This window comes from Phymastichus coffea, unplaced genomic scaffold (genome assembly GCF_024137745.1).
Source record: "Phymastichus coffea isolate CEN01 unplaced genomic scaffold, Cenicafe_Pcof_1.1 PCOF00011, whole genome shotgun sequence".
NCBI classification, from domain to species: Eukaryota; Metazoa; Arthropoda; class Insecta; order Hymenoptera; family Eulophidae; genus Phymastichus; species Phymastichus coffea.
Genome location: NW_026706822.1, coordinates 2782100 through 2808899, shown reverse-complemented (window position 1 = coordinate 2808899; position 26800 = coordinate 2782100). Strand labels below are relative to the sequence as shown.

General features: G+C 33.8%; 1 protein-coding gene across 4 annotated transcripts in view; it reads left to right on the top strand.

The window, feature by feature from the left end:
- LOC131672465 (protein IWS1 homolog) overlaps positions 1-26800 on the top strand; it is a 555150-nt gene that overhangs the window by 372557 nt on the left and 155793 nt on the right. For all 4 annotated transcript variants that reach the window (XM_058949712.1, XM_058949694.1, XM_058949720.1 and 1 more), the window contains one exon: positions 12038-13182. In XM_058949712.1, the coding sequence (XP_058805695.1) occupies positions 12086-13182 (1097 nt within the window). In that variant the 5' untranslated portion in view covers positions 12038-12085. The remainder of the gene's footprint in view (positions 1-12037; positions 13183-26800) is intronic.

Below are 26800 nucleotides of genomic sequence, written 5' to 3'. Positions count from 1 at the left end.
TCCTTTTCTTTTCTTTCTTCTACTATTTTATCTCGCAATTCCACTTTTACTGGTAAGTGGTCGGACTTTACCCTCTCTTTTATTTAAACCCTTTTTATCGCATCATGACCTTCCTCGCTACCTACTATATAATCTATCGTTGACATTCCTCTCGCTCCTATATATGTTATTTCTCCCTCTTCATCTCCTTTTCTTCGATTTATTATCACTACACCCATTTCTCCTAACCATTTTATCATGCATAATCACGCTTTTCGCCAGTGCGTCGAACAGGTTCACCCTCTGCCTCCATTTTTTCCATTATTTCTTTAAGCATTTCTGTCCATTCTCTCCTTTTTTCCTCCCATGTCTCTCTTAAATCCCTTATATATGCCCGTATCTTTACCATTATATCTTCTGCATCACTACTTTTTCCCACTTCTCTTATCGTGTTGTCTTATCGTTCTCCCCCCTCCCCTCCATCTCGCTACCCTCACTTTCACTCTTGCATCTTTTTGCCTCTCTCATTTCTCCTCTAATATTCTCACTCAGTCCCTCTCCGCTCTCTCTCCCCCTCACCACCTTTACTCTTTTCTTCTTTTCCTCCTCTGGGCATTTCTTATCCATCCTTCCACCCTTATTTCTAAATTTTTCTGTTGTCACAAATCTTTCCATCCCTAACCCATACGCCTTAATTCGTCTCTCTAATTCTGCTCGTGATCCCACCTTTATTCTCTGTCTTACCTTTTCTGTCTCCACCTTTACTTCTTACCGCCCCTCCTCTCTGCCTGCCTTTACCGCTTCCTGATGTTCCCTCTTCACCTCAATTTTTCTTTTTTCTTTATTCCCCTCTCTCTGATTTTTCCTGTTCTTCTCCAAACCTCTCTCTCTCTCTACTCCATTTCTCTTCCGCCTCCACCCACTTTTCACCTCTATCTCTCTCCTCAAACACTTTTTCTCTCTAACTTTCTCACCAAAGCTCGCATTCACAGCCAAGACACGTCCACTCCCTCCCATGAGTCGAAACCCCACTCATGTTATATGTATATATATATAATGTATCATGCAGATGGCGTTACGTAAACTATTAAAGTTTTTTAATATTTTACGAAGTACAAAAAGAATAATATTCAAACTACTATAACGATAAATAATAAATGAATGAATATTATCTTGGAATAATTATATAGATCAATAATAAAATTGTAATATTTTGTATACATTTTTGAAAATTAATTTTTGTAGACATGAAGGGATTTTAGCGAATTTTAATTTTAATTATTTTAGTATCATTATTTTTTAATTAATATGCTTCATTTAATTAGAATTGGAGTATTAAAAATACATTTGAGATGGGAATAATATAATATATCATAATATTTATTTCAGTTTATTTATATTATTTTGAAATCCAGAGTGAAAACATACATAACATTCTACATAATTACAAAATACTTTATCGATACATATTATTAGGAGAAATACACAGAAAACTAATTAATGAAATGTTTTAAGCTTACACTCTGAACTCTATATAATGCATTCATATACATTCATGCAGTTCTGAAAACTATTCTAACCAGTCTCAATATTAAATGCATACGTCCACATGTAAAATTCTCTTTCGGGATACCGTAACGTTATTAATATTTGTAAAAATTTTTTATTTTTACTACTTAAATAGAAAAAACATGTGAATGCTGCAAAATGATATTAAGTTATACGGAAAGTTTCTCTAATCAGTCATCATTCTTATATTTATATCCCAGAATTATACACTTTAAACAAATATAAATTGTGACGGTAAACGTCCGGTTTGCGCTACCGTCTCGATCGCGTGGCTGCCTGCGAGGGCAGCATTTACCGGCCCAGGGAAGTCGAAAACGGGAACTCGGTCCGAAATGGGAAGGAACGCGCGCGAAGAGAAAAGGACCAGTGAGAGAGCGTCTTTGACACCGGTAACAACGTGCAGGAGTCGAGGAATAACGCGAAGTCGAGGAATACCGTAGACTTTATCAACTACGTACAATGTGTGAGAGTCTAGGAGTGCCTCTAGCATCGGCAATGGCGTGTGTGCGTGGGGACGTCGCAAGGAGCGTGAGCATTAGGCGGCCAATAGTTTTTGTTGTTGCTGCGACTTCGAGTAGTTAGCCAAGACGCCATCGGAGGCCAGCCACGAGGTTGCCGAATCCGTCCGGCGAAAGCAGCACAACCACAGAGGTAGTCTCGTGTTTAAGTGGAAAAGTGGCAACCTGAGCCATGCGCTGAACTACGACATTGAACTGCTCTCCTTGACAGCGCGACTAATCGCATAAGGTAAGCTGGCCAGCTTCGCGTCATTGTTTTCGATAAGCGACCGCGCATAACATCTTAGCTTTCCCCTCACATCTGCGAATACAAACAAATCGGTAGCGAGCGATCATGCAAACGAGTAAGCGAACGACTGTAAACGAAATGACGGTATGTAAGATTGTCGCGCACACCATATAAGCGTAAATGCGCGGGCCAAATGCGTTGTAGGTTACACGATAAATAAACTTGTCTGTGCATGATTGAAACGTTAATCTATTGTTGTCTTTGCTATTAGTAAGTTGGTTGACTGATATCTGTCCTTCCTGCTCCACGGTTAGCTAACAAAATTCGATTATTTCGATCTCGTCGCGCGCATTCCGGTATGACTGCGCATCGGGCGAGAGAAAAAAATTAAAACGGAATTCACACTCCATTACAAAATATTAATTGAAATTGTCCAGCATTTTTCAATATATAATATCAAACGTTAAACAATTAAGTACTTACGAATAATGTTTGGTTAATTTTTTTTTTCTAAAGAAAATAGCTATTCAGAAAATATTTACTTTTACAATAAATTATTAAATTTATATGAACTACAAAAACTAACGCATAATATGATTTTCTTTATTTTTACATAATCGTCTTTATGTTTAAAGTTACAGAAAAGAGGCCTGCAATGGCTCGGTCGGTAGGGCGACGGACTCGCACCCGGTAGGCCCGGGTTCGATTCCCAGTTCCTGCTGATTGATACAAGCACCACTGAAAAAAGTTTCATGTGCTTTGTTCTCAAACACATTGCAAGCCTCCGTCGCTGATGAAGGATAAATAGAGCGACGTTAAATAACAAAAAAAAAAAAAAAAAAAAGTTACAGAAAAACAAATTCAATTAAATTTTAACGCACTCATCATATCATAATAACGGCAAAAATGCATAATTGTTACATATTAGAACACTGGAAGTTTTTATGTCATCATAAATTTTTCTTTGCATTAGTTTTTTACTTTAACATTCATTGTTATAGTATATCATAAACTCTCGAAGACGATAAAGACTACGAATGCATAACTTACATTTATTTTAAATAAATAAAGTAGGCTTTCATTGAGCCAGTTGAAAAATAGCATGCATTAAGAAGAGTACATTTTGATAAAATTCTTTTAAGCAAGAAAATTATTCTAATCTAATTAAAAATTAAAATTTTGAAAATTAAGTATTTAAAGCTATGAATTCCGCAACGTTACAGTTTTTTAAGTTATATGTTATCAATATAAAAAATGAAAAATTATTAATTGTAGAAAAAAATATCAATGAAATATTGAAGTATAATTTAAATAAAATAGCATAATGTTAATAAAATGTGTAATATTTACACAGATGTTTTCACGTTTAAAGTTGATTCAGATCCATTTTCCACCTTGTTAGACATGTTCTCATTACTATTTTTCTTCTGGTCATCATAGTCTTCCTCTAGGGAAGAACAGCGTTTCAATGGCTTATTAGCTTTCTTAACAACTTTCTCAGGTAGTGGATCATTTTCTTTCAAAACTTACATAGAAGATATATGGTTGCAGATAAAAATGATTTTATGACCTAAAAAATACAGTCATTAATTGATTATGTTGATGATGTTAATTAAATTGTGTACCTACCAGAGATATTTATATGTTCTCTAATCAACACAGAAGTCCCCTTTGTTAATACGAGTATCTCAGCATCGGCTTCAATAAAATTGCTTATTTGTAAATCGACCTTGTGTTAGCCTTCTGTTATCATCCCCAATGCAAACGACATAGGTCCATTCTTATCTAAGGCAGCAGAAGGCACAGTTTTGATGTATGCTTGAACAACTGCAAAAAGAAAGGAATAATTTTATTATCATAACACAAAAAAAAGAATGAAATGAAGAATTATAAATACCACTCACTTATTTCTCCTTCAGTTTTAGCGAGTTCATGAAATGGAATAGTTGTTACTGGAGGCTCTGGTTTTTCTCAGCTTTACGTATACCTGTAAAATTAACTTTAGTCTTCTTCTCGTATGATAAGCTCGTAGTTCAAGCATTTCATTTCTCGATGATATTTTTGCTGCTGAACTACTTGTCCTTGTGCTCCATCCACACACATAATCTGAAAAAAATACACACACACACACACACACACGACACGCACACAGACACATAAATCTAAACTATATAAATCGCTTTACTCCATACCATGCCTAAAATAAGATTGTCATAATATTTATCGACAATAGTTTGGTCCCAAATCAGCAAATTTAATCTCTGAGTGCCATTACTGATTATTGCTTTGAACATATTCTTATTATTATTCCCCACCTGTTGAACATCAAGAATCTCACAGAGAAAGCCAGTGAATTCCCTTTAAAATAATATATATATTTAAAATTATCACTGTTCTATAAAATTCAAGTTTATCTACTAATTTAAATACTAACACACAATAATCAACATCTTGTGCTTCCATCAAATATTGAACTGTCTTGTCAGAAGTAAATTCAACATCATTTTTATTAGCCATTACTAAGAATAAAGATCGAACCTGTAAAGAGTTTTTTCAATCAAAAATATTAAAAACGCTCGATAAAAGTAACAAATGATTTAAGAGTGAAAAAAGAAACGGGGGTTCCAACAGTAACATCATGGACTACCCATGTGGCGCATATTAAAAAGAGTTTTCTAAAACGTTTAAAACGATCAACACAAAACTAACAAATGATTCAAAATACTTACCAACAATATTCAAATGAGTATGTCAACACAAGAAGCACTACTATCAATTAAGTAATGATATTACTTAAAAAAGTCTTAAAAACTATCTAAACTGTAAATATGAAATGCCGGTAAATATGAAATGCCAGAAGCCGAATGTCCGAATGACCGAATTGTCAGACCCTCTGGCAAATGATACAAGCGGCGTTGCAAGCGTACATTACTTTGACTTTTTTCTCTAAATTCTCATCTCAATCTCAAATAAATCTAAAATCAAAAAATTTTATTAATCATTATTTGTTGTTATAGGTGATAAATAAATGAACTATGTATGATTGTAAATCTCGAGCAGAGTTTTATTTGTATATAATACTAAGTCGTCTATACGTCCGAACTGCAGCTCTGACGAATAAGGTGTGTGTGCCGGCCGGCTAAGCTCACGCTAGAGCTCTCGTAACAGAAAAAGTGGGAGGGGACAAGCGTCAGAGCGCAACAAGAGCAGGGGTACGCCACCTCTCTGCCAATATTATTATCAAAATTTTAAATATAAATTATAATTTTATAAATAAAATAAATTTAATTTTATTAAATAATAATATAAAAAACTATGAGCATATACAATTTTAAATCTAGCGCCATATTCATACGTCAGAACTCAAACTGATCAATTAAAATCAATAGAGGCTTCAGTCTTCATCGTTCTCTCTTTTAACAGGGATTTTGTTTATATTCTGGAGCACGCAATGTTGTATCATAACACTATCAAAAATAAACATACCGAAATATTTTGAAACCAAATTTCTTTTCTTATCTTTTCTACAATTTAATTCAATAACATAATTCATGATAATATGTATGCGTATACACACACACATACATACATGTGTAACGGTGGCTCCGAACAAAAAAAAAAAGACAAAAAAATACCGGCCACACACTTAGTTCGTAAATTAAGATGAAAAACTGCGTACAGCTGAATAAGGAAAATTTTTTCTTTGAACGGCAGTTTTCGGCTCGCGCATCTGGCAATATTCGGATGTTGAAAACAATCAGAGTGATTTTACGATCAGGCCATCCGGAGTAGCCAGATTGCGAGCATCTTTAGAAAGTAGAGATCTGCAGCGCACATGTGCATCCTGCCGATAGTACTGTTATTTTACTTTAAATAATTTATTCTCAATATTACTAATTTCTTTTAAATTGAAAGAAGCGCATTTGCTTGCAGATCTCTTAAAAAATTGCGAAATTTATCTTTTGTAAGTAACATTCGAGTAATCAACAAGGACTTTTTTAATTAATAGTTTTTGTTTATTGCTCGGATATGTTTTAATTTTATACCTAAATATAAATATGGGAATAATTCATTATCTTTCCGTATTTATTAGGATTTTCTTTTTACGAATTTTGTATGTTTAATTGTTGAATGCGCTCAACTTTGCTTTAGAAAATTTAAGAATGGCTTGAACGAAAGTTAATAACTATATTTATTATAATTAACTCTGATTTTTCAGCATTTCTTAAGGCTTTTTAATAATTAATTAATAGTTAAGACTATTAATATCTTGGGTGTTTTCAGATAAATATAATTCTTAACTTTTGTTCTGTACTTTAGTTTTATTATAGATTAAGAGATATTTTTGTAAAATTAGAGTACCACACACACAATTGATTTCAAATAGAATTCGTTTAAATAATTAAAGGTCAAAATAGTACATAGAGAGCCATCTATGTGAAGAGGGCCCAAAGCGCTTAAATGAGGCCACTCCCGCACACTCCGCCCCCGGCCAATTAGAGTTCGAATTTAGCTTACGCTTGAGACACTCCCCAAATTTTCCAACTAATTAAGTTGAGAAAATTTGAGTTCTTCCTGCCCAAAAATGACAAAGATTTTCGAGTGGGAGTCTCTTGCGAAAAGTATAAAAGTATAAAAAGAGAACTTTTCAAGAAAATTGGGCAGTTGTTTTCCAGTTCACTCAGATTTTTCTAGATTCTCTAATTCGTTCAGTTTGTGTAACTTTTTCGAATTCGTTTATTCAAGTTCCAGTTAATTTTTCGACTTCGTCTTTTCAAGTTCCGGTTAATTTTTCAGTGTGTGTGGGAAAACTATTATAAAAAGTGAGTAAGAAAAATTAAATAAAAAAATTTACACTCTAACTACTTTCCATTAACTTTTCTCTCCTTACTTTTTTCTTTCCTAGTTTTGCGTACGGGTTTTTCTTTCTTATATAGTTACACTCGATTGCTAAGCGTGTGGTCGAGTGCATATTAGATAGGCTCCCCTTTTACGTTATTCTATTGCCAAGAGTGTAGTAAAATAACGCGAAGCATTACTATATTACCAAGTGTGTGGTATGGTAAAGCTTCAATCCCCCGTCGCCGAAAAAAGAATTTTCCACGATAGTGGCAACGCACGTCCCGGTTATTGTCCACAAGGATAGACCAAAAAAAAGTGCGCCTGAGAATTGTTTCGTCAACCGACGTTACACATGCATACATACATAAATATGGATCACCTGTGGAAAAGTTGAGAAATTATTGAGTTTATAATGAAACCGTCCTCTTAGAAGTAATTTAATGTTGTAACTAAATTCCTGAGATAGTACAGTATCACACCTGCTCGGGCTAATTTCATAAGTGGTCCCAGGATGCTTCTATTTTAATCAATAGAGTGAAGGAATTGCGAAGATAGTTAAAGTTATCTGACTACGTGATCATTGCTACGTGACTCAGAATATATATCGTAAACTTCCTAACAGCGCGTAACACTTTTGTCTTTCAGCACTCGCTTGGTGTGCATCGCACTTAGGTCTGTGTACCACGAATCATTGCTTTTTGCCTACCACGATCATCATCGTCGAGTCCATGACGATCAACTATGTAACCGCAGTTTTGTAGGAATGCAAATTTTACAAACTTTTACAAAAACGCCGGAATACTGAATGAAAATCCTTAGGCGCAGAGTCATGTGCTAGGCTTCTTTAAGATGAATAAATTCCTGAACTTGCTATATTGCAATAATTAAAAACATCAAAGATGAAAGAGTAAGCTCCAGTTAAATAAAATTAAATACAAACAAATAATTCCACTGATAACATTCCCCTAATCATTTTAGTCTCTTCAGATCAATGATCTTACAAATTACTTCTAATGGACAGGAAAGTAAATCAATAAAATTTTCTAGTCAAGAGAACAATAGTCATATTAAGTTCGTCTGTTAGTCATTTCGCTACACTTGTTGGACTTGTACTGTAAGCATGACTGACAAAGGTAATATGACTATTATTTTCTTGACTAGAGAATTTTATTCTCTTACTTTTCTGTCTACGATAATTAATTTATCAAATCATTGATCTGAAGAGGGCAAAAATAATTAGCGAAACGTTATCAGTGAAAAGATGTGTTTGCCTTTAATTTTATTTTAATTAGGACTTACTCTTACATCTATGATGTCTTTTTCTTTGATTATTCTTTCTTAACCCATTAACTACCAAAATGCTCAATTTTTTTGTCGATTTTCAACGCGTTTTTTTCGGTAGTCATAGGCCTAAGAAATTTTTGCAAACACGTATTTGGATGGGAAATTTAACGCTCTTTTAGAATCTTTATCAAAATTGCGATTGATTGCGTTATAAAAAAGTTATAGCCAATTAAACAATAAAAACCTGAAAAATTTTGCGAAAAATCAAGTTTGCGATTTTTTTTAGCAATGTTACCGCTAAAAAATCATCAAACAAATATGATCAGAGGTGATCATGACTATCAAAGTATCTCCAGGAATTTTGGTGGAATTTTTGACCCACTTTTTCCAACAAAATTGTGGCAAAATAAAAAAAATCCATAAAAAACATTTCTCATTTTTTATCTCGGAAACCATTAAGTTTAGATAAAAAGTCCATTGAACAACAAAATTTTAGAATTAAACGAGAAATATACCTGAATTTTTTAAGAATTTTCCGAGGAGATTTTTGAATTTTCGGAGAATACGGAAAATCCATTTTTCCAAAATCATCTTAAAAAATTCTAAAGAAATTCATGCGTGTTCCTTGATAAATTCTAAGACTTTTTGTTCCATAAACTTTTTCTCCAAACTCAATAGATTTCGAGATAAAAAACGTTCTACTCTTAGCATGACCTAGAGATAATGACGAGGACGTAGTAAAATTTTGTCTCCTTTGCGGTGCTTGATTTGAGTGAGTCCCCTTGCCTCTCACTGCAATACGAATTTTTCAGTATTTTTCTGAAACATTCAACACAAATCGATAAATCACATTTTTCACAGATAATTCTCGTTCTTACGGGACAATAAGAACAAAGTTTGAGTTTTGTTTGTTTGGACATATTGTGTTTCTCTTTTTTGCATCGTCTCTGCGTCATGTAATTTTTAGCTATTGAAAGTGCAAAATCTTTTGTTCCAACCCTTTTTTTCTCATCACTGACAGCATTGAATAGTACAGTAGCATTTACAATCGAAGCTTGAATTAGTCTTAAAAAAACTACCCACGTCCACTTTTTTGAACGAATACTCGGAAGTAAATTGTTACAATGTCCGTCGTGGACATCATTGCCACCCATAAAATTGCTATAGACGCTAATAGCCCTCGGAAAAGGTATTTCAACTTTTTTTCCTTCTTGCTTACTGTATCTCTTTGAAAAGGATAATGGAGTTACCCCTGCAGCAATAGAAATAACGGAAACTGGTTTTGAATCCATCACAGTGATGTAATTTATACCACTGTTCTTATCGTGCTTCACGACATACTCACCTCTTTGAGCTTTTTTATTTAGAACATTTTTATCTTTGACTCTATCTTCTCTAATAGTACCTGTACATTTTAGCCCAAGCTTCTTCAAATGCACAACGAGATCTAAGCTTGTGAAATAATTGTCAAAATAAGGATGGAACATAGATATTTTGCCCGGAGGTATAACACGAAAAAACTTTTCTAGTAAATTCATGATAACGCGAGAAACTAATGCACACTTACTAAATTTACTTCCCGTTGTAGAATTTTTTCCGCAGTATAAGTCAAGACCTAATACAAAACCATCGGAAGTTCAAAGACCCCAGAATTTGAGACCAAATCGTATGGGTTTTCCTCGAATAAATTGTTTTAGAACCGTCCTCGCATAAGACTTAGCCATCATTTCATCGATGGAAAGAGCAGTTCTCCATACACCGAACTTCATAATATTAATTTCAAATAGGTTTAATATTGAACGGACACGCCAAGCATAGTTAGTTGGATTTTTATCTTTCGTTTGTGAATATTTTAATTTTGATTTGATCTCTTCAAACTTATTACGTGACATAGCAGAAGAAACAACGTTACAAGATAAAAAGGGATCACGTGACCAGTAATCCCTCTGAGATTTCCTTTTGTTGAATGAAGTCAAAATGATTATTTCCACGAATGTATTTAAGTCTTTCAACTTTAAATCAAAATTATTTTCTTTGCAAACATCTATAATATATTGCTTCATTTCAGTTGAGAAAAATGTTTCAAACAGTTCTACTAGCTCCATTTCTTGTATCTTATTTTTTACCGAGTCTTTCAATAAAATTTTGTCTTTCAAATTATCATTATACTTTTTTTCTCCTTCCATCCACTGGAGTTCATGCGTTCTTTCTAATTTAGTTTGAGTTTCAGTGTATTTTTTACAAGCTTCTGTATACGTTATATTAGAAATTTCATCATCCGAATCAGTATTGAAATCTGATCCATCAGAACCAGAATTGCCAGGATTTGGAAGGGTAACTATATCATCGTAAGTGTTCTTTGAAGTATCAATTTCGTACATTTCATAGGAGCGAGTGGAACGTCTTTTACGTTTTTGCGACATGTTATATAAAATAATAAAAATACCTAATGAAAATAATTACTATAGTTTTTAATGCTTCTTGTCAAACCTAGACTTTAGAAAGCGAAAATAATCTTTTCGATTCGATTTACTGTATGATCTCAAAATAACAAGAGACTAGTAAGTAATAAAAATCAGCTCACATACAATTTTCTGAATTGCTTTTTTGATATGTGTATATTAGTATACGCTATACAAACTGCACTTGTATACACATAAAAAGGCAAAACATTATTATATTATTGTTGAATGGCTGTTATTTATTTTTCTGTATCAAAAATATTAACGCTGCTAGGATTATAACCTAACTCACTTTTTATCTCGAAAACTATTGAGTTTAGAGGAAAAGTTTATGGAACAAAAAGTCTTAGAATTCATCAAGGAACGCATGAATTTTTTTAGAATTTTTGGAAATGATTTTGGAAAAATGGATTTTCCGTATTCTCCGAAAATTCAAAAATCGCCTCGGAAAATTCTGAAAAAATTCAGGCGTATTTCTCGTTTAATTCTAAGACTTTTTTGTTCAATGAACTTTTTATCTAAACTTAATGGTTTCCGAGATGAAAAATGAGAAATGTTTTTTATGGATTTTTTTTTATTTTGCCACCATTTTGTTGGAAGAAGTGGTTCAAAAGTTCCACCAAAATTCCTGGAGATACTTTGATAGTCGTGATCACCTCTGATCATATTTGTTTGATGATTTTTTAGCGGTAACATTGCTAAAAAAATCGCAAACTTGATTTTTCGCAAAATTTTTCAGGTTTTTATTGTTTAATTGGCTATAACTTTTTTATAACGCAATCAATCGCAATTTTGAAAAAAGATTCTAAAAGAGCGTTAATATTTCCATCCAAATACGTGTTTGCAAAAATTTCTTAGGCCTATGACTACCGAAAAAAACGCGTTGAAAATCGACAAAAAAATTAAGCATTTTGGTCGTTAATGGGTTAAGATGGTAATCCTAACTAAATAATATCACTAAGATATAATTTAGAAGCGAATGAAATACTTGATTGAGATATAAGTAATTTTAAAGTCCTATTTCCGGAGGTAAACAATTTTTTATAAATACACATATATACACCTACCCAATTATTCACATTTACTCTCTCTTTACCTAAAAAAATTTTCGCTATTTTTAATCAGAATCATTCATATAAATTCATTTTTTTCAGATATCATGAAATAATTATAGAAGTTATCTAGAAGTTAATAATAGCAGAATGAGTGAAGATATTTTGGAAAAACTTATAAAAAGTAAGCATTCTCAAAATATAAACAATGTATCTGAACATAAATTGGAAAGTGAAAAACTCGTATTAACCATTCCGAATTATCTGTCAGAGCCCCAAAGTGTTAATGTTGAAATGAATATTCCTGATGGAGAAAAATCGGTTGGAATAGTTGATAATGATAAAAATAAAGAAAATAAATGTGAAGATAAAATATTCAGTTCATTACAAACTTCAGAAAAGAATATATCAAAATCCAATTCTCGTGAACCAGAGATAACATTCACTGGCATAGTTTCTAAATCACATCAGTTAAAATCAAGAGAGTCATCAATGAGCTCGGATATACTACAAGGATCGAGGTCTTCTTCGCTATCTCTGAATGACACTGTTATTGATAGTGCATCTACAAAAGACTTACTAACGCCACTACTAGAATCGAAGTCGGAATCGATATTAAAATCGATATCAATGGCAAGTTCCGATTCTGATTCGACGTCAGCCGCAAAATGTAGTTTAAATCATGAGAATTCAATATCATCAAAAAATATGCGTAGAAAAAGTAGATCAAGATCAAAATTTAGATCTAGGTCTAGGTTAAAAATGAAAAGAAAGTCAATTTTTAAAAATCAATCAGAACCAAGGTCTATGTCAAGATCAAATACAAGAGAAGAGTCTAGGAGTATGTCAAGATCGGAATCAGAAAGATCGTTATCAAGATCAAAATCGGGGTCTATTTCTGATTCTACGTCGAGATCGTCTTCTAAGTCTATTTCAAGATCAAGATCACCTTCTCGATCAAGATCGAAATCACTTTCTCAATCCAGATCGAGATCTAGTTCATCCAATTCAAAAAAATCAAGGAACGAGAGCGAAAAATATATTAAAAAAATGTCATCCATTCAATTTGACAATGGTGAAGATCAAAGATATAAAATAGATTCTAGAAGTGATTTGGACAGCAAAAGGCAAAGCGATTTAGATCAGAATAATGTTCAGAATGATGAAGAATTGAATGAATTGGACGATCGAAAAAATGAAAGGTTTGACGAGTCAGACGACGATACAAATGCAGAGTTGAATACATAGTAAGTAAAGTCACTCTATTAATATTTCATTAAGGCATACCATAATTCGTACAAAAATATTTTCTATGAAATATACAGTCCTTTCCACGTACTTTCGGACACCCAACACAAATATCGGTAGAGCTGAAAAATATTATCCGGCATTTAAAAGTTGAATCTCAAGAAATCAACAGACCTTCAAAAGCGGAGGTGAAAACCTTTCAAAAACGCTATTGCAGACTTTCAAAACATCAAACTTTAGTTTTTTATAACTAATAAAAAAGATAAAAAAATTTCACCTGGCTTTAAAAGGCTGTAGATTTAGATCTCGTAGGCGGCAAAAAACTATATGCAGGTTCGAAAGACAATTACTTCAGCTTTAAAATAAGAGATTGAGTATTTTTTTCAGAAATTTTTTTTCCAAGTTAGAGCATTTCTTATAAAAAAATGAGGTTTTTTTCTGAAAATGGAAACACTTAAAAAAATATAAGCAATATAGAAAAAAACTCTAATAAGAAAAAATGTATATTTTTATCTATAATAGTATGAAGATCTGCAGTTTAAATTTTATTTGGTGAAAAAAAAAATTTACAATTTGTTAACCTGTTAAAATTGTAAATTAAAATAATTATATTTTTGAAAACTACTATTTTTATTTTATAAAAGAAAACAAAATTTTCACCAAAGTCTAGCCAATGAAATACTTGTAAAACTATGTTTATTTTGTAGTTCTCATACGATACTTAAAATTACTATCTTTTGATGACAAATAAAAAAAACTTAAAACAGCAATTTTTTATTAAATAAAAAATAAAAAAACAAAAATTATTTCAAGTCCGGGTTATATTGTATGAAATAAAAAAAATCAATTTTGGAAAACGTAATTATTTTAATTTACTTTTTTAACAGGTTAAAAAAAACGAAAAAAATTTATTTTCTCATAATCAAATTCAAACTGCAGATATTTGTTCTATAGTTAAAACTATATCTTTTTTCTCTCTAGTTTTTTCTATATCGCTTATTTTCTTATGTCGTTTTAAAAAGAAGCTCTTATTTTTTTACGAAATGCTCAGCTTGGTAAAAAATATTTAAAAAATTGCTCAACCTGTCATTTCAAAGAAGAACAAAATTTATTTCGAACTTACAAACAGTTTTTTCCGTCTATGGGATCTAAATCTGCAGCCTATTATAGTCAGATGAAATTTTGTACATTTTTTTATATTCTTTTATCAATCATAAAAAACTAAAATTTAATGTTTGAAGTTTACAATAGCGTTTTAAAAAAGCTTTCACCTCCTCTTTTGAATATCTATTGATTTTTTGAGATAATACTTTTCGGTCCCGAGTAATAATACTTTTCAGTTCTGTAGATTTTTGTGCTGGGTACACAAATATATGTGGAGAAAAGTATATCATGTGACATTGATTTTATTTAAATGTTACTCTCTTTCTTTTTGGAATTGCGGCTTGAAAATATGCAGCACTGAAATTATAAATTGATGTTACATCCATCGAATTTAATAATGTATAATAAGTGTCTAAATACACACATATAATTTTAAGAGAGGTAATTAGGTCTATAATTTAAAAAGTAACTATTAGAATATTCAGTAATGTGACGGTAAACGTCCTGTTAGCGCTAGCAGCCTAACCGTGCGGCTGGCTGCGAGGACAGCACCTACCGGTTGGGGAAAATGTAATGAGGGAATTCGGCACGAGACGGGACGGAACGCGTGCGAATATAAATGAACTAGTCGAAGATTAGCTATCCGATCATTCAGCCGTTTAACTGCAAGTCAGAGTTCTCCGCCAAAAAATAAAATCCCCAAGGGAAATAAGCAGTGAGCCCGCCGATCTTACAAACAATAAGTGTGACATTTCCGCGCTCGCGACAACTGAGTGTGTGTGAGTGAGCGTGAGTGGGTGTTTTCGCTATCGAGGGCGAAAACCGAGAGCGGACTGTGCTCACGAAGGACGGGCGCTAACGAATTTGCCTCCTTTCTCGTTGCGAGTAGTGCGCTCAATACAAAGGTAAGCTGGCCAACTTGATTTCGCGACTGTGCTTTATTTTTCTCACGATTGCACGGGATTGATTGCTAATACCTCGTAGTCGGTAAGCATCGGTAGCGTGCATATGCTAACGCGGCGAACAAAGAGCTACGATCTCTCCAACGCTGCATATTATTGATGCGCGCGTACTTTGTAAACATAAACACGCGGGCCAAGTGTACTGTAGAGAAAAGGGAAATAAACTAACTCGCATGTGATATTGATTATAATTTCGCTATTATTACTTCCAACGAATAGCAAGTTGGTTGACTGACTCCCGTCCCTTCCTGCTCTCCGACTATTGAATTTGAGCATTTCGATAATACCGTGCGCATCTCGACACGCCTGCGTACCGAACGAATAATCGGATTAAAACGGATCAATCACCCCGTTACAGTAAATATAACTAAATACTTTTAAGACAATTTTCTATTAGTAGTCCAAGTAATTAATTAATGCATCATCATCAGCATTTATTGTAGACTGTATTTTCATGTTACTGAGCATCGGCCTAAAAGTAGCATTTTTCGATCGCGGCTAAGTTGACAATATTTTCGTTTTAGTCACGGTTGACAAAAAATTTTTTTTTTCTAATTTTATTTACAATCTGTCTGATAACAATAAGTAAATGATATAATGTATCGTAAGGAAAAAAAAACAATTTTTAAATGAATAGGTTACATGAGAGTACTTCACCATTGATCCGTATCAGTGATTTTTTTCTTTAATTTATTTGTGTATAAATGGCGATTTATATTTCTTGAATCTTGAAATTTTTGGCGTTATGTAGATTAAACTCTTCGCTAAACTATTAGGATACTATAGCTGTACGCCAGAGTTATATACCGTATTAAGTATATATATGTCCACATTGGTTTAAGTATGTTTACAAAAATATAGTGTACGTGCCATAGCTAAAAAATTGGTAAGCTCACAACTGCGTCTCGGCTATCAATTCTAACATGTTATAGACTTTTCCAACCTGGGCATGTAGTCTACTTACTTTGTGTGACGGATTCTTTCCTAGTAGAATTTTCCACACATCAGTGCTTCATAGAAGCAAGTAAAATATAATAAAGCAAGAATGTACTATTTTAATATTGCTAGCAAAATGTGATATTCATTTGCAGTAATTCTGAAATTTCATTTTAAAATACAATCTTGAATTCTTTTGGATTATACATTTAAAAAATTAAATAGTTAAAAACTATAATAATTGTTTTACAAAATAAGTAATGTATTTTAAAAAAATTTGTGCTTATTTTACCATCTGCTATAGATTATATGTAGTTTACTGGAGGTAAATATACGTTTACTTGCAAGAAAAATTGCGATAGAGGAAGAGGGAGTTGCGAAGATAATCAAAAAAGAAAAATGATCATTTTTATAAAATTTCGTACTTTAAATACATGCAATATTTTAATATAACTTGGGTTATTAGCTTGTGCGTTTTAATCTATTTTTCTCCGAATTCCTTTTTTATTTAAAAACTACTATTAAAAATCACGTTAGTAATTAAGCAATTATCTATCAAGTCACCTCGTGGGGGGTCCAGGTGGCCTGAAACATACAAAGGGGTTTGTTCAAGCATGCACGTGCGCTGCGCACGCGTTGTGGGTAGTGCTTACCGACTACCTCCCAGAGTCGTTCTTTGACCTAGTCGTGGCCCTCCAGAGCTACCCCCCCCCCCCCCAAATAGTTCACTATCTACTACCCCCAATAGTTTACATAAAATAATAAATCTTATTATATCGACTGCCAAGGTAGATTCCTCCTATAGAGGTTATAATACGGTATTTCCGACTGATATTCCTATGTTATTCCGGTGTTCGCTCTTTTACTAATTTTAAGAATTTGGCTGTAGCAAGTCACGAAGGCCAAATCCAGCTTAGCTCGGAGACTTAATTGTAATCAAGGTCGTTTTTCTATCCGATAGTAAATAGTCGGATTTATTCTATTTAGTTCGATTTCTCCTCTATGCGCTTCACAAGGATTATAAATTGTATGATGAAATAACTACATGATAAGGAGGTCAAAAGGGCAAGTAGTATGCATACTAAAAGGCAATTGAATTTTAATTAAAATGTTGAGCCTTTTATTAACCAAAATCAAAATATGTAAGTGTAAGTGTGTAGGTCATAAATTATAATATATAAAGTGCATATGTTGTCTGAGTGTGTCGGCTCTCTTAAACTTAGTTACGACAAATGATTTAATTTGCGTTATAAACTATATTAAGGCAAGATGTAGCGCAATTGGCTTACGCTTAATTTGATAATTATTAGCGTCGCGGAAGTGATATCTAGTACTCCGCATTGCTTTTATTACTCGCAAATTAATTTACAACCGGCACGCTGTACATTTACGTACTATGATGAGATGAACAACTTAATAAATAATGCTGGCTGACTTACGAATCGTGCAGTACTCACTCTAATGTATGGAGAGGCGAATTTGTGTATCTAAATTAATTTCCTTGAATTCTTGAGATGTGTATGGAGGGGGTATGCTTATTAGGGCTGCATCAAGCTTATATTGAAAGACAGAGTTCAGTGCCTCACCTGGACTCACTTCGCGAAATAGTCTTGTCCTACGCTTCTCCACCCACCCACTCTTCCACTTTACACTCTCCCACTTCCCTTAGATATATTTATTTATAGTAAGCAGACAACGTAATTATCAGCAATTATCCTTTTTTTTATATTTATTATTTTATTTGTATAAGTAAATAACAAAATTAATAGTATGTAGACAACGAAATTAATAGCATTTATTTATTTACTTTTTTAATTATACATAGAGTTAAGAACACTCTGTCGATAATCTTTATTTTTTTCAGTTGATATAACTATTTCAAAATATGCAGATGAATTCTTATAAAAATTTTAATCATCTTCAAATGAATCTGTTATGTCGATTCTTTGTGGTTCAGCTTGTTTTTGTCTCTGCTTAATCTAAAAATATAATTTTTGTATATTTGTAGCAGCACAAACGAAATCAGTATTTGTTTTACAATGAAATACGTATGACGTTCTTAATGGATTTGATAATTCTACTAACAGAGGACATCCCATATCACTTTCAAGATCTAATTTCTGTAAATAAAAATGTAATTAAGAATCATCTTCATAGAATAAATATTCAAACATACATTAATAAAACTTACTTTTCAAGTAGTATACTTTGAAGGAAGCCATTGATTTTTCTCTTTCCCTTTCACATATATATTTTTATAAGTTGACAAATGATTTCGTAAAACTTCTAATAACAATTCATATGGTATTACGCCTGATCTCCATAATATTCTATAATGATATAATTCATTCCATCTATTTATATATTGATATTTCTGAAAAAGGTTTCTGAATAAGCTAGTTCTTTGCAAACAAAACGAAAACCTAATACATACTCCATTTTAAACACTTGTCCTCGTGGATATATTCGAACAATATGATAGCTAGCCTAGAAATGAGAAAGTAAGAATGTTGGAATTCAATATATATACTCTATTTAGTTAGATGTCTCTGCAGTTGCTTCCCTCCTTTTCAGTATAAGTTACCCCTTCCATAGGTCTCAGCGCTGCGTACACAAGTTCAGTGTCGCTACAATCACCTTCCTACTTTTCCAGCAGAAGCTATCCCTTTCATAGCTCATAGCGCATGACGCCGTTGCGAACAGCACCACTGCTTGGCTTTAAAAGTCAGTCCGTCGCAATAAAGAGCACAGTCTGTTAAGATCGTCTGTAGTCATAGTTAGTAGTCAACTGCAGTCTATAGAGACTACTAGTAGTTACACCAAAAATTTTTTCTCAGCCACGTGCCGCCGCGCTCCCACTTCTTCCGCAGCCAAAAATCGGCCGATATCGTTCTCTCTCTCTCACTCTTCTCGTTCTCGCTCGCACTCACGGCGACACCTCGCCGACTGTCGCGCTCCTCTCTCCCGGTCTTGCAACGACACAAGCATGTAGCCGTTGTAGGGCACACGCTCGGTCGCTGCGCTCATGCGAGGAGAGTGCCGCGCACAGGGCCAGCGTACTCGCTGTAGCCCTGCCACAACAGATTGTATTGGCATAAGAATTAAATTGGATTGAAACTGATTGATTACTTTGGGAATAAATTCGTATAGAAATCGAATATCTTAGTGTTGGTATTGAAACAGATTGGAATGAATTGACAAGTTATAGATAAATTTGATATTAAAACAGATTGTATTTGTAATAGAATTATATTTAATTGGAACCTATTACATAGCTGACAATAATTTAGTGATGGTATTGGAATGAATTGACATGGATTTGTGACGTCAGAGTCACTCTCAGGTACGCTTGAAGTAAGCGTAGACTCAGGGTTGCTTTAATTAGCCGGGACAAGCAATATTGTTGCTCCAGAAATTCCTAATTATGGGGTTAATAATAACGAAAGGTTATTATGAGCATACCAGACTTCTAGTTTAATGTGCTCTTAAGGGGGCTTGAATGGAGATCCACCAGACTCAAGCTTAATGGATCTCTGAAAAGGGATAACTATTACGGAAGGAAAAGATAGCCAAATAAATTTTGTAACTTACTTTTTTTTATTTGTTTCGAAGTAAGGAAGATTTCTCTCTTTAAAGTCACTCTTGCTCTCTCTATCTTGCTCTCTCTATCTTGCTCTCGCTTTCTCTCTCTAAATCAGGCTAGTTTCCCTCGGGCTAACGATGCTTCTTAAAATAGTTTAGCTCCTTGAACTTAAATCTGACTCTATTAATTTTCACTGGACTGCTTGCAGCGGCCTTGTGCAGGGCTTTTTATAACCTGGGGGTAGTTGGGTGGAAATCCCCTTCTTCAGGACCACGGAATGACAAAGTCAAAGTTTTCCGCATTGGCCGAAGAATTTTCTTGGCCGAAGCGGAATACATAAATGGTCGGAGGACGTGAGTTTTCAGAGAGAGAGAGGGCGGTTATTTTCTAAACTTGGACCCGTTTCTCCAGAGATGGCTCTTAGAGTTTTATTTTTGAGAGCAAAAGTGTCGCTATTATTTTTAAGTAATTAGCGCAAACGAATGTTAATCAGAGTACATAATTGTAATTTTACATTATCACTTAATACTAGGGAATCAATTACAAGTTGAAATAATACTAAAAATGTAAAAATTCTATGATTAATTATTATAAACGAATTTATAATATTTGTAAATTTGTCTGAACTTAGTGTTACGTTATTAGTTACTATATTTCGTAGTTAAATAATAGACTATTGTTACTTATGATCCTATTATTCAACTTAAATTGTATATTTTGATGTTTGAAAATGGTGAGTCGATAAAAGAATGAGGAGAGCTATAATTATTTATAATCTAAGGTGAAAGGTTAATTTTTATAATTTCCATATTTCTATTTCATTCTCTTTGAATGGTAAATTTTTTTTGTCTTTTTAAAAGAGAAGAATTCGGTGGGAAAAATTAGAACGGGAAACAGATTGCAGTTTTATGGCCCTCTTCTCTCATCGGCATCTCAGCGCTCACGTGTTCGGAGGCTGCATGCACTTCATACGCAAGTGCGGGTTTACAAGGGGCAGAAGAGCGTAATGAAAAAAGGAATGCATGCTTACATAAATTTAGACTATAGATTTTATTGCCGTTTGGAGACTATCAAGAAAAATTCCCTGACTCGGTTCCCACAGCTCATAGGAGGCGGTTTCAACTTTGCCGTTGGTCTTAATACTAGGAGAAATTATTCTTTTAAAATTTTTAAAACTTTGATCATATCGCCCGCCGTCTCAGATTGATATAATTTGAATGAATTTCGCATTGGATGCAATTCGATATTTAATATAACTTAACAGATTGAAATAATAATGAAAAATTTTTGTATTAGGTATGCTTAAAGTCCTGCAAACATAAAAAACAATTGAAATACATTAAAATGGATTAAAATTAATTATAAATAAAATATATTAAAATGTAAAGAGTATTAAAATTTATTTAATGGGATAAGATTTAATTCTAACTTTCAGTATTGAAATTGATTCGGCTAGAATGAGATATAATCGGATTCAATTTCTAATACCCAATATTCAGACACCGGGTTGAACGATAATTGCGATGATTGAAATGTATTGAATAAGAATTCACATTTATTCAAATCAGTATTTTCATTTTAGTACGATTAGGTTACCGTTAGGTTTGATTTAGGTTCAAAATCATTTTCTTATTATCCTTCTCAGTCTTTCTAATATTTATATGAAAGTTATCTTAATCTATCATTCTTATTTCTTTAAACTTTATATGAATCTTAATCTTACTCATAGATCTGATTATTCGTTTGAGACTAGCCGTGACTTTAACTACGCAGCAGCGGATTGCGAAGTATTGTGGTAAATGGAGATTACTTCAGATCAAGCTACATCTGTATTTACGTATCTATGTGTGTGTGTATATGCACGCGTGGGTATGTGTGTGTAAGTATAAATATATTTTTCATCGTATGCAGTGTTGGCCTCATTTTACTTGCTTTCTTCAGTTATTTGTTACTTGCTTTCTAAACAACATAAGTATAAAATCAGTAACTTTACGAGCTCAAAACTTTGCTATAAATTGCCGAGATAATTTTTTGAAATATAGTTTGAAATAGAATTTTTCAATCTCTTTCAGAATCTTTTTTTAAAATTATTTTATCTATAATGTTGAAAAAACTACAGCCGATTGAACAAAAATGAAAAAGTACACCAATTTCTGAAGTTTTTTACTCGTTTTAATATTCGTAAAAATACCCTTGAAAAAATTATGACAGCTAAAAAAAAAGCTTTTAGAGAGAGTTTTAAAATGACCGAGTCATTTTTTATATGGGATTCCTAAAAACAATGATATTGTATACGGTTGTTTCGTTATATAAGCGCCAAGTACGCTCATTATCCAATATAGCTCTTAAAAATACAATAAGTTCATAAAACCAAAGTTTATTGTTAGTTTATTGTTAGTTCAAACATGATTTAAAGCAATATTGCAAATAAATAAACAGTTTATGCTAAAAACAATACGTTAAAACAACTAAACATATAACTCCGTCGACTTCTTTTAATCGATTACAGAAATATAAAGTATATATTTCTTGATCATTTCAATATAAATTCCAACCTTATAGCTAAGAAAATTTTACTTTTGGTACGAGTTAATTAATCTTCCGTGCAATTTGATTAAAGACAAACCTATATTGTCAGTACGTACTGTAAATTTCGTTCCGCCGCGTAACAATTTTGTTGACGGAGTGATGAAAAAAAATTTATTAAGAAGAAAATTAGGTTTTAATAAATTTTAATTTTTCTTTAAGGATAAAAAGTTTCTTTTTATTTAGTATTTTCAATTCAATTACTAATATATTACTGATTTACACGCGTACAGTGAAAAAAGTATCAAATATTTTAGAAAAAAATGCGTATTTCAATTATATACGTTAACTCCGTTGAGACCTATTTTTTACAAAAATAATAGTTTATTAGTTTACGTTAATGGTTACCAACTTTGTAGAAAGTTATGTTTACTATTATAAATCTCTGAGATAATATTTATTTCGTTTTAAAACTGAGTTTTTATTGATTTTTTAAATGAATTTGTAACTTCGTTGATAGCACAGCTCCACAAAAAAAAATGAAAGTCGAGTGTCAGAAACCAAACCTACCCTACCCTATGTTTTTCGGGTCGCTGAACACGAATCCGAAGTCCGTTTCACCCCATCAGGTCCTGATTCCCCATAATCTCAAAGTTTAACTCCAAAAACCACTAAAATCGTGATCTATGTAATTCTCAAGCATATTTACCCACTGAACAATATAATTAATCAATACACAAACCATAAGCCCTCAAACTCTGAGACCCTGTGTCGCCGTAACCTCAAAACCCGGAACCCCCGTAACGCCATAACCCCTTAACCCCCAATAACTCGTTTTACAGGCATTCCGGAAAAAAAATTCTGGAAACCAAAACCTACTTACCCTATGTTTTTGGGGCCGCTGAATACGAATCCGAGGACCGTTTCACCCCATCACATCAGGACCTTCCATAACCTCAAAAATCAACCCCAAAACCCCATAACTCGTGACTATGTAATTATCAAGAATATTCATCCACGTGACACACGAATGAATCACAAACCATACGCCCTGAACTCCTTAGACCCCGTAAAGCCGTTACCTATAAGCCCAGTATACCCCCGTTATGCCATAACCCCGTGACGCCCATAAACTCGTTTTACAGGCATTTCCCGACAATATGAATATTAAGTTTCAGTGACTCGGTTACTGTATAACCTTATAGCTCGCTTTGTAACAAAGAATTGAGTCTCAAACACTGCGAGGTTGAAATATGCGCGCTACTCTTTGAAGTGTAGTAATATTTATCAGCTCAAAATCTGAAAACTCCCCAACTTTATCATTTTCCAGAGCCGCAAACCCAAAAATCGAAGAACTCTGAAACGTTCAAGCCTAATCAGCAACAGAGATCTTCAACGCGAGGTTGCAACAGATATTTGCGTCTCCAACGCTAAACTAATGTCCTGTATCTTATTATGTGAGGAACTTTATTAGTTTATGATAAGCGAGAAATATATTCTTTTCTCATGTGTTTAATGTGTCTCGATATAATACCCACATTCAGCCGAGCCCAGGAACGACGACGTGGACATAGCAGGATTCCGTTCCCTTTGGGGTGCTTTATTTTCGTGAGTTCCCCTCGCCTCTCACAGTCGGGGTACTTTATTTTCGTGAGTTCCCCTTGCCTCTCACAAATAGAAATATGAATATAAATTAATAAAAACAAATGTAAGTAGAATAAAAGTAAAGTTTTTCATTCTGTTTTGCATCTTTTATGATATCTCACTTGCTTACTCTCGAAGGATCGACGAAGTGAACGTCGCTTATGAGTTTGGCTATCCACTTGAACATCTTGTTTCAAATTCCAAACGTAATCTGCCATCATATTTACTCCCCAAACTCCTTGGTATCTTTTTTCCATATCTTTGATATCCTGGTGGAATCTTTCTCCTTGCTCTTCACTAAAGTCGCCCAATTTATCTGGAAAGAAATTAATATGAGAATCTAAAAAATGTAATTTAACGCTCATGTTGCAGCCTAGACTTTCAAAATTGTGAATAAGATCACTCACCAGTTCCTTATAATTTGGACTTTTCATATTTCCGAAGAAATTTGTTGAGACGTTGTAAAAACTTGTCCATGCAGCTTTCTCTGTATTCGTCATATGATTTATGAACAATGAATCGTTGAAAAGTTTCCGGATTTGTGGACCATCAAATACACCTGCCTCCAATTTTGCATCACTTAGTTTGTTCATTTTCTGTGCAATATACTTGAAACAGTCTCCTGATTTATCAAGAGCTCTTACAAACTGTTTCATAAGCCCGAGTTTTAAATGTAAAGGTGGTATTATGATTTTCGATGGATGTACAAGCGGTTGATTCGTAACATTCACGGATCCTGGTTTTAACGACGATCGTTCGGGCCAATGTTTCACCTTGTAGTGACTATTACGAGCTCTACTATCAAAAAGGCAAAGGAAACAAGGGAATTTTACATTACCACTTTGCATCCCCAAAATAATCCCAATGATTTTTAAGTCACCACAAATCTGCCACTCATGCTCCGAATATTTAATTTTGTTCAAAAGATTCTGAGCATTTTCGTAATTTTCTTTGAGAACTGTGGAATGAGCGATTGGTATTGGAGCAAAGACATTTGTATTATGGAGGAGGACTGCCTTCAAACTACGAAGTGATGAGTCGATAAAAAGGCGCCAATCTTTTGGCCTGTAAAAATCAGCTTTTAAACTGTTTATAAGACCAGCGACATCGTTACAATATACTAAATGTTCAAATTCGTCATGTGTAAAAAACTGTCTTAGTTCGCTTTCGCGATTTCTGTATATCGTTATTTTAGTACCTTGTTCTAAAAGATTCTTTTCTTTTAACCTAGAAGCTAAAAGTTCATGTGCCTCTTTTGATAAACCCAATTCTCGGCCCAAATCATTTAGCTCATCTTGACTGAATTGTTGTGGAACTTTAGTCGTTTTACAGACGTCATCGCTCAAACTAGATTCTTCGTTCGATTCTTCATCTTCTTCAGTGCCACTGGTACTCACGTTATTTTCATCTTGTTCTACCATCGCTTCTTTACTAACGTTGTTTGATTCCATGGGGCGACAGTATGGGGTTTCCAGGAAGGTAGCAGGCGAAACATTTGATGGGTACCTATACTTTATTTTAGATTTATTTTTCGAATTAAATCCCTTGGTTTCCGTTAAACAGAAAAAACAATCATCTCTTGATTCTGGTTTGCCCCATACGACTGGTGATTTGAATTTTGAATTTGATTTGGCCTTAGTTCTGTGGCACGTAAGTAACATTTTGTGACAATAAGTGCATACAATGTGAGGGACCCAGTCTTCATTTTGATTCGACATATTACGATCGAAGCAATAGAGGTATGAACTCTGAATAGCATCTGTTATGGTTTTCCGACAGCTTGGTACGACGAAAAGACCGCACACATAACAGAAATTGTTTACTTTGTTGGGATTGTCGTGAACATGTATCGATACTTTCGTCTTCGTCGATGCTGGTGCACCGACCTTTTTGGAATTGCGGTTGCTTGATGACGACGCCTGCGGGCCCGCTTTCGCACCCTGACCAGCTGCCGATACTGGGGTTTCCAATCCCTGCATCGTAACTTTACTACGTGTGTTTGCCATGACGGCTCAGACGCCGTTATCCAGGGTCTCTGCCGGATGGCGAAACAACTCCGTTGCCCACCGTCAACCACGTGGAGGTGCCCTGGATTGCAAACACGCGTAGAAAATTACTAGATTTGTCTCACTATCAATTCGTTTACGCCAGCTTCCCGACATTCGATTTCAGATTCCGACATTTGGATCAATTGGTCGTGGGCTTCATTTTTGAGATTATGGGAAATCCTGATCTGATGGGGTAAAACGAGCACAAGATTCGTGTTTAGCGACCCGAAAACTATGGGGTAAGTAGGTTTTGGTTTCCGGAATTTTTTTTCCGGAATGCCTGTAAAACGAGTTCATGGGGGTTAAGGGGTTATGGCGTTACGGGGGTCCTGGGTTTTGAAGTTACGGCGACACAGGATCTTATGGTTTGAGGGCTTATGGTATGTGTATTGATTAATTATATTGTTATGTGGGTAAATATGCTTGAGAATTACATAGATCACGATTTAAGTGGTTTTTAGGGTTGAACTTTGAGGTTATGGGAAATCAGGACCTGATGGGGTGAAACGGACTTCGGATTCGTATTCAGCGACCCGAAAAACATAGGGTAGGGTGGGTTTGGTTTCTGACACTCGACTTTCATTTTTTTTTGTGGAGCTATGTAGTCTATTATACATGTATTATATTATGTGATGTTCGTATCACTTATAATATAATTAATAGTTCGTATTCTCGTTGTCTTGTCGCGTTAATGAGTAAGAATTCGTTTCTTTTCAAATTTACTCTAATTGTCAATATGAAATAAATCGATAAATCAAGTATATATAAATATAAGCAAACTTTCAAGGAAAGTCAGACTTTGCCCTAGTTTCTT